This window comes from Corvus hawaiiensis, chromosome 8 (assembly GCF_020740725.1).
Source record: "Corvus hawaiiensis isolate bCorHaw1 chromosome 8, bCorHaw1.pri.cur, whole genome shotgun sequence".
Taxonomy (NCBI): Eukaryota; Metazoa; Chordata; class Aves; order Passeriformes; family Corvidae; genus Corvus; species Corvus hawaiiensis.
The window spans coordinates 19,433,244-19,449,112 of record NC_063220.1 but is presented as its reverse complement, the minus strand read 5'-3'; the positions used below and the strand labels follow the sequence as shown (position 1 = coordinate 19,449,112).

The following is a 15,869-nucleotide window of genomic DNA, read 5'->3' as shown; positions in this document are numbered from 1 at the left end:
ACAGCTGTCCCCCAGCAGGGGCATGCAAAGCTGATTTTCAAAGGTAGCACTTGTGCAGCATCCAAACCGGGTCATAACACAGGTAGCCCAGGTGGCATGCATTTGCTTAATGAGTGCATAAGGGAAGTCCCAGCTTCTGAGATCAAGCCTGGCATTTCTTAGATGCTGCCTTTTGGGACTCAGTTATTGTACCCTGTGCAGTCCAGCCCTTTGCTCTCTCAGGCCACTTCTACTGCTGAGAGATAAGCACAGATTTTCCATGTATTTCTCAGATACATTTGATGTTAGTTCCCTCCAGCACACATAGCTGCTGCTACCCAGGACTTGCGCAGAGACTGGCTGTTTATCCCACCTTTGACGTGAGTCCTTCCCACCTGCCCCTTTGTTGCTCTGTTTTGCTTCATGTTTACCCCTGTAAGCACCGTCCCTGAAGGTCTTTGTAGTGAAAGCAAGCGGGGGCGGGGGAAGTGAGGTGACTCGCTTGTAAGTCTTGGAGAGGCTTGTGGGAGAAGCCCTGTCTCTGCAGCCCTGGTGTGGTATATTACCCTTCAAACCCCACTGGAAAGTGCTCCTCCATTTATAGCACCCTCTTGGCTGACTGGTAACAGCTTCTGGTCTACGGACAGTGGGCACTGCCCCCTCCCATGTGGGCACATGGTTTCACAGCAGTCGGGCACTAGAGAAAGCAATTTCAGTTGGGTGAGTAGGCCTTTTTGTTGACAAAGAATTTGGGGGGAAGGGGGCAGTAGGAAAGGATCCCTGGGCACAGAGAACAGAGCTCTAATCCTGTGGCAGATAACATCATGTCTGCAGGCTAGGCTTGTGTGTGTTTGGGGGAGCTGGAGGGGCAGAGATTGTTAGGCAGTATTTGTTTGTAAAGCCACTTGCTCTGAAGATAATGCTTGCACTAACTTCTATTGAGGGAGCAGTGTGAGTCCCCACAAAGTCCTTTCCCAAAGTGTCTTTGAAGCCAAGAACCCATTGAAAGGAAGAAAGGCCAAGAGAGGGGATTAGTTTGTTCAGCAGCTGTGAATTTCAGTGGGAGGCTGATGAACTCCAAAGTCTTTGTTGAGATGTTTTTTGTAAGGAGCCCTGCTGGAGGGAGAGACCCACACCGGGGCCGCGGCCTTAGACAAGAAGGAATCTGAAGCGGCGGGGAGCTGTAAACGGGCCACAAGGACTTTTCCCAAACACTTTTCGGAAAAGGTGTTGTAAAGAGATCGGAGGGGGATTAGCATGTGAAATGACACTTTCCATTGACTCCACTGAGGGGAGGGGAAAAGGGCTGGCTGGCTGATTTATTAGCATTTTGTTCCCTTCTCTATTCTGCTCCCTCAGCAGCCCCCCCTCCCCATCTCCCCTCCTCCCGAGCCCTCTAAAGAGGCTTGGATTGGAAAAGGGAGCAGGGGGCTGCCTGTTTGTGTGTCATCTGGGTGAAGGTGACCACCTGGGAAGCTGAATGTAAATATTTCTCCTCTGAGGAATGCGCCTTCATTAAACCGAAATGAATACATGGAAGCATCCAATCCTGCCCACAATGGCAGCAGGGCCTTTACTGCTGAGGGCTCCGTGCGCCGGGAGGGGGGACCCGCTGCTGAGGTCAGCACATTCTGCAGCTGCGGTGTCGCCGTTTCCCCAGCGGAAGCAGCGTGTGGCCGTGGGGCTCACACTGAGGTGCCCCACATCTCCCCTTCGCCTGCAGCCACAGCCCGGGCTGTGCCACGGCCTTCGCGGGGCAACAGTGTGGGGCAGCAGTGTCAGCAGGGGAGGGATCGACTACGAGTGGAGGAAGAGGGAAACGGCTTCTACAGCTTTTCCAGCTGACTCTTGGAACGGGGAGGGCCCACAAGGAAAAGGGAGCCCCATGCTGGAGCTTTCCCTGGTGGTCGAGAAGCTCTTGCCACCTCTTTCCTTTCCTGGCCAACCACAGGGACATAGAGAAACTGCTGATGGGGATGCAAGAGAGACCTACGGCAGGGTCACTGTGTTAATAGTTGCTGCGCACAATAATAATCTGTGCACACTGTGGTGGTTTGTGTGTGAAGTGGAAGTGTTTCAGTTTTCCCTCAGAATGGGCCAAGATTTCTTGCAATTTTTGAAAGGCCAGATTACTGCTTGAAATGAATGCTCTTGATCTGGTGAAACCCTAGGTCCAAATTCTTATTCCCTGTGAGATAGTCCTAGGATTTGGGGGCTAATTGATAATGAAGAGACACATACAGGCTGCTGAATGTCTTTAATGTTTCAGCTATGAAGTGGGCAACTGGGCCCTGCCTTCCCCTGTCCCACCCTATTTCCTCCTGGCAGCTGCATTGTGGTTGGATGCATCTTCAAGCAAGCTCAGGGCAGAGTAAACCCTTTCCCTTCCTGGTAGGGGCTGAGGTTGTGCTGGCTGGAACTGGTTAGGTCTTCCTGGGCTCAGATGGGTAAGCAGTGTGTTTCAATCTCCAGGACTCTTATACATACACACACAAAATGGGATGAAAGAACACCCAGCCACTTAGACACAACAGCATTTTGCAAGCACTTGGCTACTGATTTATTGCATTGGCTATCGGTTTACAAATATTGGCTACAAGATGGGTCTAATGGCCAGTAACAGCTCTGCTGGCTTCTCGTCTGGCTAAAGGACACTTCAAACAGCAAAGTAGATGGTATTATCACAGCACTGGGGAAGATTGCTGTGATGGTGCAGTGAGCTTATACAAGTCCTGCAGCTTCTTACCTCCCTCCCCTAACCTCAGCAAGGGAACAGAGATGCATCAACCAAATCTTCCTGCTGCTTGCTTAGCCTATAGAATATATACAATAAGTGGTAGAGGAAAAACTGTTACGTATACATCACAGTAACTGTGCAATAAATTAAACTTCAAAGTGCTTCACTTTCCTATTTACACCACCATTAAATAGTAACTGACATTATTTTCTCAGACTAGGAAGAAGTATTTAGTTAGTTAGCTGACAGGGTAAGAGTGCTTGGCAAGTACATCAGGACATGGGGAGTAGGCTCAGCTGGCAGCTCCTCTCTGGGAGAGATTTGGGAGGAAAGAGGGAGTGGAGAAGTGTGAGGGCATCTTTATGGCATCAGTCAGGGCCTTTGGCAGGAATGCTGGCCTGAAAAGAGAGACCAGACCTGGAGGCTTGGAAGACAAAGAGAAAGCATGTAAAAACTAAGTGATAAGACCCCTTTTTTGGACAGCTGTGTAATGGGCAGGTCAAGCAGCAGCTTTGATCTTGCTGCTGCCATTTCAAATGCAAAGTAAAGCACTGGAGAGCTTAGCAAAGCTGTCAAAGGATGGGACCGAAGCTGTGGGGTTCTGGAGGCTGGCTTGCTGAGAAAGGAGTTGCATGCCTTTTCTATTTCCTCATTGTGTAGGCCTGGGGCAATAACTATTTTAGTGCCTATATTTTTTAAAAGCTTCTTCTCATTTACAGATTACTGATCTGAGTTGCCCAGCTGTTGGTGCCATCTCAGTTTCCTTGTACTTTTTATCTCACTTACTCAAAAGCCCAGAGCAGGTGCTTGTTTGGGGAACAGACAAGCTCAAAACCACAGGAGCCACCAAGACCTCCTGTGTTTTCAGAGATAATGCCATAGTCACTGGATAGAGTGACACTGAGTTCAAGGGACCGAATCTCACCTTGTTTTGTCAACACTTGGAGGTCTCCCCAGAAGATGTTACCCACTGCACTAATGCCCTGTATGGGCAAGGCCTGAGCACTCATACAAGGCTCTTTTGCCTTGTCCAGGCCCCAGTGAGGCAGCAGTGGGAATGAGACAAAACTATGCCAAATGGAAATGGTGCCAGGGGCTGATGGGAAGGGCAGGAGAGGAGAGGGGCAGACAAGACTGTGGAGGAGCAGAAGCAAGTTAGAGCTTTCTCTTGAGCTTGCGGCTGGCTCCGCCTCCTCCGCTCCGCTCGCGCTTCTCCTTGCGGACACAGAAGTACTTGGTGACACGTTTGCGGCACTGCTCGCAGCGCACAGCGCAGCACCAGTGGAACTTGCAGTTGCAGCTGGACACCATCTCAGCTCGCCTCTCCTCCACTGCCAGCCCACAGTCCCCACACAGCCGCCGGCAGCTCCGCTTCTCCCACTTGCTGAGCGCCTTGCCCCTCTTCAGGCACTCCCTGCCCTCCGTGCCCAGCAGCCCCAGTGTCTTGTTCTCCAGGCAGTAGTCAGGAGAGTCTTCCAAATGGACCAGTTCCTTCTTGGAGATGGAACTGAAGGTCTCAGCAATGGCACCCCGGCTGGCAGCACTGTTCCCTGCTCCCTGCAGCAAGTCTACCTTCAGGGCTTTGTGGTACCTCTCCTTGAGGTAAGTGCCCACCTCCCGAAACTCAGGCAACTGCAGCCAGCAGGTCTGGGTGGTGCAGCTGCCCGACACACCGTGGCATTTGCAAGTCCGCTTCATGGTCCCTTTCACTGCCTACAGGGTGAGCAGAGAGAGGGGTTCAGGAAAAACCCCCGGAGGGGCCACTTCTGTACTGCAATGCATGCAGAAACATGGCTCCAGGCCTATGGAGGAGTTTGGTATCAATTCTCCCTGCACGATAGTCCTGAAGCTCACAGATTTGCTTTTCCCAGTGCTCCCCTCTGTGAACTGGGAGAAAGAGGACTGCAGAAAGTCATTAACACTGTAACACAGAAGCTTTGCTACCTTAGAGCAGACACCATTGTACTGCTGCTGTCCCCCCCCAGAAGTTGTTCTAGACATGTGATTTTAGCCACAGCAAATTGTGACTCTCCACAGTGAATGTTCAGAGCCAATTTGGTATGCACCATCAGCTCTGGAGGGAAAGAGGGGCTCACCTTTCTACCTGCCTCATTGTTATGCAGGTTCATAGCAGCTCTGGCATCTTGTCCAGTCTCCAGGGCATCCACAAACTGCTTGGAAATGGCTTCCCCAAAGCCCACATTATCGCTGCAGCCTCCCCACAGCCAGCCTTGTCCCCCTAAGAAAGGAGATGAGATGTGTGCTGTCAAAGAACCAGAAGAGGTTTCAGAAGTGAGGGGAGGGAATGGAAGCCATGGGTCACATCCAGCCTTTCACCTCACAGTACTCCCAGGTTCCCTCCTGTTGAGTTCATGGCATTTCTCCTGAGGCCTGGATAATAAGTGACTCAGGCAGGCTGCAAAGGGGTATGTCCTGTACTACAAGTGCAGGGCTTTCCAGGCTTTCTATAGAGCAGGATTTAGAAGCTGTCAGTTATCATGCATTAGCAGACATGTAGATAAGCCTCTGGGTCTCTAATCACCTCTCAAACCCTGACTTCAGCTGGTCCAGTGTGACTTGCAGGGACAGCATCTTGCTAACATTGATTAGCAAACTGGTGGAGGCATCCTGGTCAGAGGCAACAGATTCCCCTGTGCCTGGAACAGCCCAAGCCTGGCACACGTGTATCGAGGAGGAGGCCCTGGTTTTGGCACACCCAGAATTCTCAGACGATGTTTGGCATCTTAGAATGGTCTGATTTTCTAGTTACCGTAAAAAAACAAGGGAGTCAGTACAGAACTGTGAAACTGCACAAAAATATGTGGAAGGTACTTTTCCTAACTGAGTGGGACTGGAAAAACGCCATGCAATTTTCTTTTTTCCCTCCTAGAGAAAGATGCCAAATTATTAATGAAGATCTGAAATCTGGAATATTCTGACCCTGACATGCCACATTGGTACATCTGGGGAGTTGTGGTTTAATGACCTCGTGCCTCTCTGGAAAGGCCTGGCCCTTGCTTGGACTTCCCCAGGGCATCGTGATCCCCTTTCCCAGAGAAAGACAGGAGTGTTTCATGAGAGGTGGGTAGTTGCAGTGGATAATGCAGTCCAAATCAAGAGCTGGGACTGAAGGAAGTATGAAAACCTTTCACCGACTTGGATTCAGTGCAGTGGCTGAATTGAATCATGCTGTTTTGGTCAAGCCCACAAGTTTTGTGTACCTTACAAGGTTCTAAGTTCACAGTGGAAAGTTTTCATGAAAAACAGATATATTTGAAGGAAAAGGAATATGCCATGACTAACTTGGTTTTCCAGAGAAGATAAAATTTGATGTGTTGTTGCCCAAAAGTCTTGCTCTGCTAGAGACAGGCATTCCCAAACTTTGGACACCTAAGCAGCAGCAGCTGTTTTCAAAACTATCAGCCAGTAAAGTAAATTACTAAATACTGGACACTCCAGAGGAGTTTGTCATAAAGTGACACATACTGACTGCCGAGTGTGGCTGGGTAGGGCATGGCTTTTAAAAGATTTTGATCACTTGAAATTTGACCTTTTTCTATTCAAAACAAAACCCCTAAATGTCAGTGTTTTCTGTGAAAGCTGAGCAGAGAGCTGGACTGGTGCAGCCTGGAGCTCCCTACCAGGGGTGCTGGGCAGCTGAGGGCCTAGATACCACAGTCATGTGGATGGTGCGAGGGCTGTGTGCTGCCACAGTGGTTCTCCTGGTTGTGCTCTTGTGTGCCTGCCATGCTGAAAAGCGCTAGAGAGGTTTATGAATGGCACTCTGCTTTTCTTTTGGTCATTCTGCTGTGGGGCCACCCTGGTCCTGCAGACCCTGGGAACCCTGATGTCCCTGATCTGTGCTGCTATAACAAGATCTACCATTTAGGTGCGTGGCAACAGATCCATTTCTCTGCCCCTATGACACAGTCATTCTCTCCAGAAGCTTAAATAGAGTTCTCGATTTGAACCAGGGAAATTGCAACCCCTTCTACTCTCCTGCTCATTTAGAAAGTACTGGAAAGCATCAAGAGCTTGGCTGGTGTAAAGTGGAGGTTGCTCTGTTACCTTCCACAGAGCTACTTTGTTTTGAACCAGGGACAGCTCTGCTCTGAGCATTATTCCTGGGTGTGGGGACCAGGAAGGGGAGGTTTTTCTGCCGGCCTCAGAGGAGGAGAGAAGAGCTTCTCCTGCCGCCTGGGACGAGAAAGGGGCAGCAGCTCATCTCTCCTTACCCAGCTGTCCATTGCGGGAGTCGTCACAGCCACAGTTGTCAAAATCCCCTAGGCTGCAGTTCCGGGTCAGCGTGTACATGACGCCCGCAGAGCTGATGGCATGGACAAAGGCTGTTTCTCGGTTTGCTGTCAAGGGGGAATACAAAGAGAGCAGATGTGCTAAAGATTTCATGGCAATGGCAGTGTTAGAAATTGTTCCTGCCATGCAGGAGTCTGCACAGGACATCTGCAGTGGGGAAGACTTTGTGGGGTGGAGAAGAGGCCCTACACGTCAGATTACCTTAGTTCGGGCTTGAACTGCATGAAGGCAGAAGCTCCCAAAAATGATCCAGACTGACTCATGCCATTTCAAAGGGTGTGGACGAGAGAGCACCTGGCTGTCATTGTGGGAGCTCAACAGTGGCAATATAGCACAGACAGCCAAATGTCCCCCACTTCTCACTAACACATCCCCAACAGGAAGGAGGCCTCTCCTAGGATCAAAGAGCTCCTTCCCCACAGCTCCCTCGAGCCTTACCTTCTGCTGGAAGGGCTCTGAGCAGTGACCATACCTACCCACCAGGATCAGTTTCGGAATCATCAGCTAGCTTCACTGAGCCTTTGGCTTTCATTTAATACCAGCAAGGTGTGGATCTGAGCAGATAACCTTGACAGGAATGATTCAGGGATCTGCTTCTGGTCTCAGAGGGGGCCTTGTGCTGCAATTTTCTCCTCAAGGCCTAGCTTTGAAACCTTTGTCCACCTCTGCCTTGGGCTCTGGTCCCTTGTCTGCTGCCAGTCCCACCAGAGGCCTGAGTCTCTCCTCTACACCCAGCTCCTGCCTTTACAGAGCAGGTATGAGCCCAGCCCAGCATCAAACATGGATCTAGGGGGCCAGGTATGCACTGAAATATTTCCTGGGACCTGCAAATAGGTAAGGAATAGGATACAGTAACAATGACCACAGCCCCATGCCCTACAGTGGCCTAGGTCAGGGGTACTGGATTTCTGCCTAGGGTGATTCTGACATCTGGAAGATGTAGGAAGACTTTTCTCCTGCCTCTTGGCCAGAGCACAGCCACTGATGAACTCTTTCCTGCTCCCTTTAGCCTTATCCCCCTGCTTGCTACCCAACCAGCCTGCACTGGTTCTCAGCCTCCCTGGGATACCCTGGGACACCATCTAGGCATGGTGTGACCAGCAGCCCATGTGCAGGTCGGGGGGGGGCATCCTTGTGGGGAGGCAGTTGTGTGAGGGTTGGTCCTGCGCCATCTGGGGTTCAGCAGGTCCGTAGGTGAGGCTGGCATTGCAAGGATGCCTTGGAGCTAGATCCCCGTGTGTCTGGGAGCCGATGGGTGAAGGGGTCTCCTGGAGAGATCCCTCTGGGGGATTCCTGGGAGAAGCACTTCCCAGGTGGGGATGGGGAAGAAAAGGAGGTACTTGGGAAGAGAGGAGGGGGCCATGGGCTCTAACCTGTAGCAAGGGGGTCCCAGTAGTGGTATCCAATGCGTTCCTTACCACTGCGCAGCCCACCGTGGCTGGAGAGCTGCAGTGCCCTCTCTGGGCAGTTCCAGCGATCCCAGGCAAACTGGAACTTGCACTCCTCGATGCCGCTCTGTGCCCCAGCCGCCACACTGCTGGAGTAGATGAGATAGGCCTAGGAGCAGAGCTGGGGGTCAGCACAGGGACGATGCATATTTTCAACTGAAAGTAACCTGCATGCCATCTTACAAAGGCAACACATACAGAGCTGAGAAGGTCTCCCAGCCTTGGCTTCCCTGAGAAGTGGTGCTCACCATCAGCAGCAGCAAACCCATTTTCTGCTGTGCTGGGTCAGAGCCTGAGCCTCCTGGGGGAGAAGGCTGAGCTCTTGGCTGTTAGCCACGTTAGGAAATGTGCCAGCCAGCCTCTGCCATGGGGAACCCCTTATCTCTTCACCATGAGAAGAAACAGAGCCTTCTGCTCAGAGATCAGGGAGCTCTAGGCCAGCAGATGCCTCAGCCTACCACCTTCTTCACCACAGCTCCAGGGGGAGAGCTAGTGCTTTGGAGCAAGGTTGCTCCACCAGTGTATTGGGAGCTAGATGGGCCTGGAGGTGTTCCTGGGGAATAGCCAGAACAAAAACTGGGTAAATTTTACAGCTGGTCCTGGCTAAGAAAAAAGGCCTCTGAAAGAGGAGCACAATGATGTGAGGGGTCAAAAATATGGAACAAATTCCTGGCAATTTTAGTTGGGCTCCTTGAGGAAGTATGTTTTACAGGGCTTAACAGCAAATACTTTCCAGCTGGATCAGTGTGGGCCCTGACGCCAACCTGATCCTCAGGAAGCAATAGATGGCAGGTGAGAACCTTGGCTGGTGTCAGTAGACAAATCTCCAGAATCTGGCCCCAACCAGCTTAAAAGAACCCCAGGTCAGCACTGCTCAGGGCTGGTGCAGCCCAAGGAGCTCACAGGTTGCAGCTCACAGCAAATCTTTCCTGGCCTTTCTCTGCCTTATTGCTGGAAACCTGGGGGTGAGGGGAGCTCTGGCCAAGGCTGGGTGGAGAGGAGTGGGAAGGAGGAGCACCTCTCTCTCCCTCTCTCTCCTTCCCTCTGTGGGTTTAGTAGAATCAGGGACAGAGATCAAAGGGATTTCTCTTACCTTGGGGCCCGTCATCAGGAAATTATTCACTGACCTGGAAGACAGAGACAGTGTCAGCAGGGAGGGGATGATGGCAGAGGGGCCTGGGGAATGCCAGGCATCCCATGGCTCTCCTCTTACCCCCCACAGCCTGCCTGTCTCCTGGCTGCAGGCACCTCTAGTCTCTCCCTCATGTCCCCTTGCTGCTCCCTGAGGGACAGGACAGTGCCGTCTCCTTCCCCCCGCCCTGCTCCCCTCAGTCAGGCTGTACTGGGCTGCAGTTCCTTCACTGCTCTGTCTTTTTGCTTTCCTCTGCTCAGCTACCCTCTGTACCAAGCCACCCATTATTTTAGTCCTTTCCTGTTCCCCTAGCCTTGCTTTTTACCTCACTTGACTAAACTCAGGGTAGCATTTCCCCCAGCCCCAGGAGTGGGACCATGCTGAGGGAAGGAGGGCATCACACCACTGCCCTTTGCAGTACGTGTCCAGATGCATCTCTCCAGATCACAATCCCTTGTTTTCCTGTGGTGCCAGCTCTGACTGCCCATACTCTCCTCTTGGTCAGGTTATGGTGATGGCTGAGCACAAATATACATGTCCTCCCCACCCTCCTGGACACTGTGCAGGGGATCCCAGGGGTTTGGGGTGGGTGGGAGGTCCTAGACAAAATTAAGCTTTCTGATGTTCCCATTGAAGGCGTGGAGTGATCATCTCCAAGGGCCAGGCACTGTGGCTTGTCTCCAGCACTGTCCCTATGGGCTTGCAGAACTGATGCTGTCCAGTCTGAGTCCTTCTCTAGTGAGAAAGTCTGTTTTTGTGCAAATGGTCAGTCAGCATCAGGACTCCATATGGTGCAGTGACCACCTACAGAATCTGGAGAATGGCTGGGTGAATCCTGCTTAGCAGTGTCACAGCAGAAAAGACTGACACTTTGAAAAGCCCAAGAGCCAATTCTAAATATCCCAAGTCAGAAATGAAGTAAGAAAAGAGAGAGTGTCCTAAAAATACCTAATCCCAGTATCTCCAGGTTTGCAAAATAACACTCATCACTATTTCTGGTGAGTCTCTGGAGCATTTTCCCTGCTCGCAACCCAGCACTTCAGAGAAAAGGGTGAGTGTTGTTATCACCCAGAGAGGACACTGAGGCCAGAGAGGTGCCATGAGTGGATTGAGACCTTGCAGTGAGTGAGTGATTGGGAAAATGACAGAGCATGCACTGATAGAAACTTGGCTGTTCAGCTTCTTATGAAGATGACGTTCTGCTTCAAATGAGCCACAAGTATCTCCTTGTAAGGGAGAGAAAGGTACTGTCTTTTTGTGCTACAAATCCAACACAGACACTGTGGAGACATTCCAGGGTGAGCTCAAAGCACAGGCAGAGGCAGGCACTGCTGTCCCAAGCTGAGGGTCAAAGTGCAGCCCTGCCGCAGACACAGCAACAGACAGGGTGGCAGGACTGGTGTCCAGACATCAGACACAGGAGAGATTGGGAGAGGACGCTGTCCTGCCTTGGAAAACCAGTCATGCAGTTAGCAAGCCCATTTCACCTCCACTAGAACTGCACCCACAGAGATCCTTTCCAATGTACACCACAAAAGGAGGTCTCATTACTTTACCTTGGTCAAAATCACGAGAAACTTGATCTTTGCTGTTAGAATTTAGAAAGAGTTGAGAGAGTGTGTTTGCAACATTTCTTTCTGGCAAGTCTAGCTTTCTTTTGTTTTAGTTTGGGTTTTGTGGTTTTTTTGGTGAAAATGTGTTTCTATTGATGAAGCTTGCTTTGGGAAAGATTCCCCTGGGTCAAAACAGGAGTGGGCTGTGCCAAGGCACTGCGAGAACAGGAGATTCTTTCCCTTTGTTCCAGGCTTGCGATTCAGACCCGGCTGTGCTCCAGCCCCCATGGGTACTTTAGCACGAAGTTGATGGTTGTTTTGCAGAGGAATTTTCCTTTGGGAGCTGCTTCTGCATTGTACAGCTAATTAAATATTTCCTGGGACTTGGAGAGAAGGCATCTGTAGCCGAGTGATTAGAGCATCGGGTGACCTGAATCACACAGGGCCATGAACCTGGGGCTAATCAGACTGTGTAAGCTCCATGGGTCCCCATCCTAACGCAACTGGGTAGCAGCATGAACAAGTTATTTTTCCATCTGGTTTCCCTTCTGTCCATTGCCTTGACCTTAAGTGCTTTGCTATGGGGACCACACTCAGGATGGTGACAGTGTGAATCTGAGCTGTGAGAAAACTCTTGTAAAATGCTCTGCGTAGGCAAGAGCTAGAAAATTGCAAGTCCTCTCTTATCTTGCTTTTGTCACCAAAACAAGAGAAATATCCTGTCTGCATTGCTTCCCATGTGGGTAGGAAAAACCAAATTCACAGCATATAGGAGGGATTTGCCTCAACCCTTGGATTAGGAACATCTGGGAAGTTGCAAGGATGGCGTTAGGAGGAAGACAGTAATCCACAAATTCAGCATTTACAGCAAACCAGCCTGTTAAGCAGGAGTCAATTGACACAACTTCATTGAAGCAGAGGATCTGCTCCTTCCAGGATATACTTTAAGGTTCACAAAAAGGCCAAGTTCAGGATATGCCAATTCTCCATCTGCAGCTGAGTAAATGATACAGTAGCAATTTCCCAGCAGGATATTCTAAACACTTTATAAAGTCAGAGAGACAGAAGGCATTTTCCTTGAGCTCTCAGATCAACAGGCAGGTATGCTGCTGGCTGGGTTTGTAGGACTTAGACAAGTAAAGGATTCACAAAGATTCAAGTGTTTGGTGCACTTGACACCCCAACATTTAACTCTTGCAACTGCAAGTGGGTTCAGGAGAAGGGGAGATGGGACTGTCGTATGGCTGGGGACTGGCTGAAATTTTTCTTACTTGTGTTGAGGGGGAAGGAAACATAATAATGGAGACAGAATCTGTGTGCTTTGTCTTTTCTCCCATGATTTAGTTAAGAAAAATGCATTTCCATTCTGTATATAGTCTCCAGTAAGGGCAGAGAGCAATTAAGTCACTACTTACACAGATGTAGTACAATAGTGGCAGTGTCTCTAGAATCATCTCTGTGCTGCAAACAGGAATCACTACCAAAATCTCTCTTCATTATTTTCTCTGTGATTTTTAAAAAGAAATTATGTATTTCTACTAAATTTTCATTCCTTTGCAAAGGAAAGCAGAATGTAAAACTAAACTAGCTAAGTAGTTGCATTCACAGCTGGTGTGAACCAGCCCAATTCCCATGACTTCGGTGATTTTTTGTATCATGCACATGAAAGGAGATATTTGAAGCAATTTCTCTTCTCTGAGGAAGCTCATGGGGTTCCTATCTGTGTAAACCCCTTTCCCTCCACCTTCAAACTCCAGGACAGCATTACACAGACTGAAGCGAAGCAGGCTCATAGCTAAGCAGGTAGAGAGAGAAGACCTCCGAATTCCTCTGCCCCCTCCCCAGGCTGTGCAGGGCCCTGGCCAGGGTACAGTGCTTCCCTCACCACAACTCTGTCTCCAGGTAAAAAGCAAATCTAGGGCAAGAGATTTTCATGGGATCCAATATTAGGAAATTATCTCAAAGCTAATGAATATCTTTAGCAGGAGTTTTCTATCATAGTTTTATTGAATCTGAAAGCAAAGAACCCTGCCAAGCAGCTGTCCCATTATATTTTACTCATATCAAATACTAATAAGCCTCAGATAATTCTGTCTCAGTTACAACTTTAACCAGTAACAGCACCACACTCCTCGGTTTAATATGCCCTAAGAGCCTTATCTAATCTCTCATTACAATATTTGTCTGATACCTTACCACCCACTCAGGTTACTGTGCTGCTGGTTCTGCTCTTTAGAAAATGGTAAAGCTGTATTTAGATCTTTGCCATCATTATTGTAAATAGAGAAAATTGATAGAATTTCACTTTGGATCTGAGTTTCGTTCTCAATATGAGCTCCCTGATATTATTAGAAAACCAGGGAGGCTGGAAACCAAAGGCAGTCCCACAGCTGAAGTGTAGAAAATACATTTAGAAACAAACTGCTGCATTAAAGATCGTTATATTATTCCCACAAGAGAGGAGACTGGGTGGTAACTCAATAACCTTTGAAGCTTTACTTCTTTTTTCTTCATTTTTCTCTATTTTGTTATATTTATTTTGGGGTTTTTTGTTCCTAAATGCAACCCTGACATTTTGATCACCTAGAAATACACTGGTTGAATGGTCCGTTAGATGGTAAAATCTAATGCACACTCACAGAAGGGAAGTGGCCACATATATATTTAAAGAAATGTTTTGTTGTTGTTATATATTGCTCCCCCCCATGCTGCCACTCCCAATACTTGTGATTAAATCACAGGAAAAAAAAAACTTGTTGTATTTTAAGCTGTTGGATCAGATAAAGAAAACCAGCACAAATTTCAAGCAGAATTATTTTATGATTCCCACAAACTTGTCTTTTTTCTCCTCAAGGGTTAAGGGATACTGTCTGCAAAATGATCATTTCAAATAAAGGTTGCAATTTTCCTTTCTCTCTGGAACTCATGACCTATGAGCAACATGCAGAGAGAAGCGGGGTTGTCTTGATCTATAAACTTTTCTCTTAGATAAAAACTGCTGAGAGACAGGGAATTTAAACATCCAATTTCAAACTGAAAATGCCTTGGATTTCCATATTTAGCTCTACTTTGTGCACTGAAATTTCTCTCCTTTGAACTGTTTCTTTAAAATGTTGATTTTTTTTTTTTTAATGTATTCTAAACCTGTTTTTATTGAGGAAAGCAAGACACATACACAGGAAGAGCAGAAAAATAACAATAAAATCAGCATGAGCTCTTGCCTAGTCTCTCTGTAGAACATATGTATTCCCCTTGTTCCAGAAGGGAGTTTTATCTTGAGTTTGCTGCTTTATAGTATTTAGACATATACAAATTGTGGCACATTCTTTTAATGAAGGGAGTAGAAAATCTCTGAAAGAACATAAATTTCACTTCCAGACTAACAGGAATGAGTTCCCATTTACTCTTTAGTTTCTCTTTCTGTAATTTTGATTTCTCCATCCATGGTAATAACCCTAGAGATCTGCTGTGGGGAAGACAGGGGATTTTAGTAACTGAATGGTAAAAGACTTTCCTTGCCGTTAGAGATAAGTCTGTAACCTGCTGAGCAGATTCCCCAGGGCATCACAGCAATGGAGAATAAAGTTTGGGTACTCAGTAAAAATCCCATAGGAAAAATACCTGCAGAGCCCATCTCCCTTTGGGAATAGGACTGATATATCCCACAAGCAATGATAGGAGATTTGATGCTAGTGCAATCTCTTTCTGTTCACACTTATAGAACTTTCTGGGAAATAAATATAACACCACCCTTAGGACAGAGCAAGGGGTCCACAGCAAATGGCCATAGATTTATGCACAGCAGAACTGGTCTGATGGGACTCAGGTGGTTGGAAACCACACCGTAGCAAAATCCATACCAATAGCTGCTCCCCAGGAAATCCTAGTAGATGAATTTCAGACATGTAATTCTGCCCCTGTGTGTGCCAAGGAGCTTGGGTCTCAGGCTGCTCAGCCAGAGTGACACTCCTGTGTATCTAACTCACTCCTGCTGGCTCTGAGCTCTTAATCACGGACTGTCCTCCTTGGGGAGCGTGAGAGAAGCCCCACTTGATTTAATTAAGACAAGAGACAAGCTGACTGGGACCCTTTGGAAAAACAGAAGTCCCTGGCTTTTCTATTGGGTTATCTTCCCACTTGAAAGTGAGGGGCCAGGTCCTCAGCATCCGCTCTCCTCTATTTTACTATTTTACAGCTCACAATTTGACCCATAGTTATTTTTGGGAGGCGCAGGGGAAAAGGGGGACTTTCATAGATCTAACCTCTCTGCCAATGAGTGTGTAGGGACTTGGTTAAATATCTGATTCCATTAAAGACAGAACTGAGCTAAGTGAGAAAGATAAGACATTTAGGAAGGTGAAGAGGAATTTCCTTAGGGTATCTGGGAAGAACACCTGCCTGTGACACAGACTGAGGTGCTCTTGATACTCACCAGGCACAGCAGGACTGGAAGAAGGGAGTGAGGAAGAAGATGCCCAGATAAGGGTCCATGTGAAATATAAAATCCAAATAAGGAGGGAGAAAGGAGATCCTAAAAAAACCCCAAACTTAGGTACCACCACCAGAGAAAAGGAAAAAAAAAAGCAGCACAACTAATTTAGGGAAGGGATGGAGTTATTTTCTACCCGGCAGTCCTGGTGTGATGAAGAGGCGGATGCCTCCTGAATCCCACCTTCTGCAAAGGGTAACCAATCCTAAAGTAAGAG

At 48.4% G+C, this 15,869-nt stretch overlaps 1 protein-coding gene across 1 annotated transcript; it reads right to left on the bottom strand.

The window, feature by feature from the left end:
• Nucleotides 1-2,532: 2,532 nt before the first annotated feature.
• WNT8B (Wnt family member 8B) lies at nt 2,533-15,869 on the bottom strand. Its single transcript, XM_048310763.1, has 6 exons — nt 15,596-15,869; nt 9,572-9,605; nt 8,449-8,587; nt 6,952-7,077; nt 4,813-4,955; nt 2,533-4,429 (listed from the first exon to the last, which is right to left on the bottom strand). The coding sequence occupies exons 1-6, from the start codon at nt 15,652-15,654 to the stop codon at nt 3,872-3,874; spliced, it is 1,059 nt and encodes a 352-aa protein (XP_048166720.1). The 5' UTR covers nt 15,655-15,869; the 3' UTR covers nt 2,533-3,871.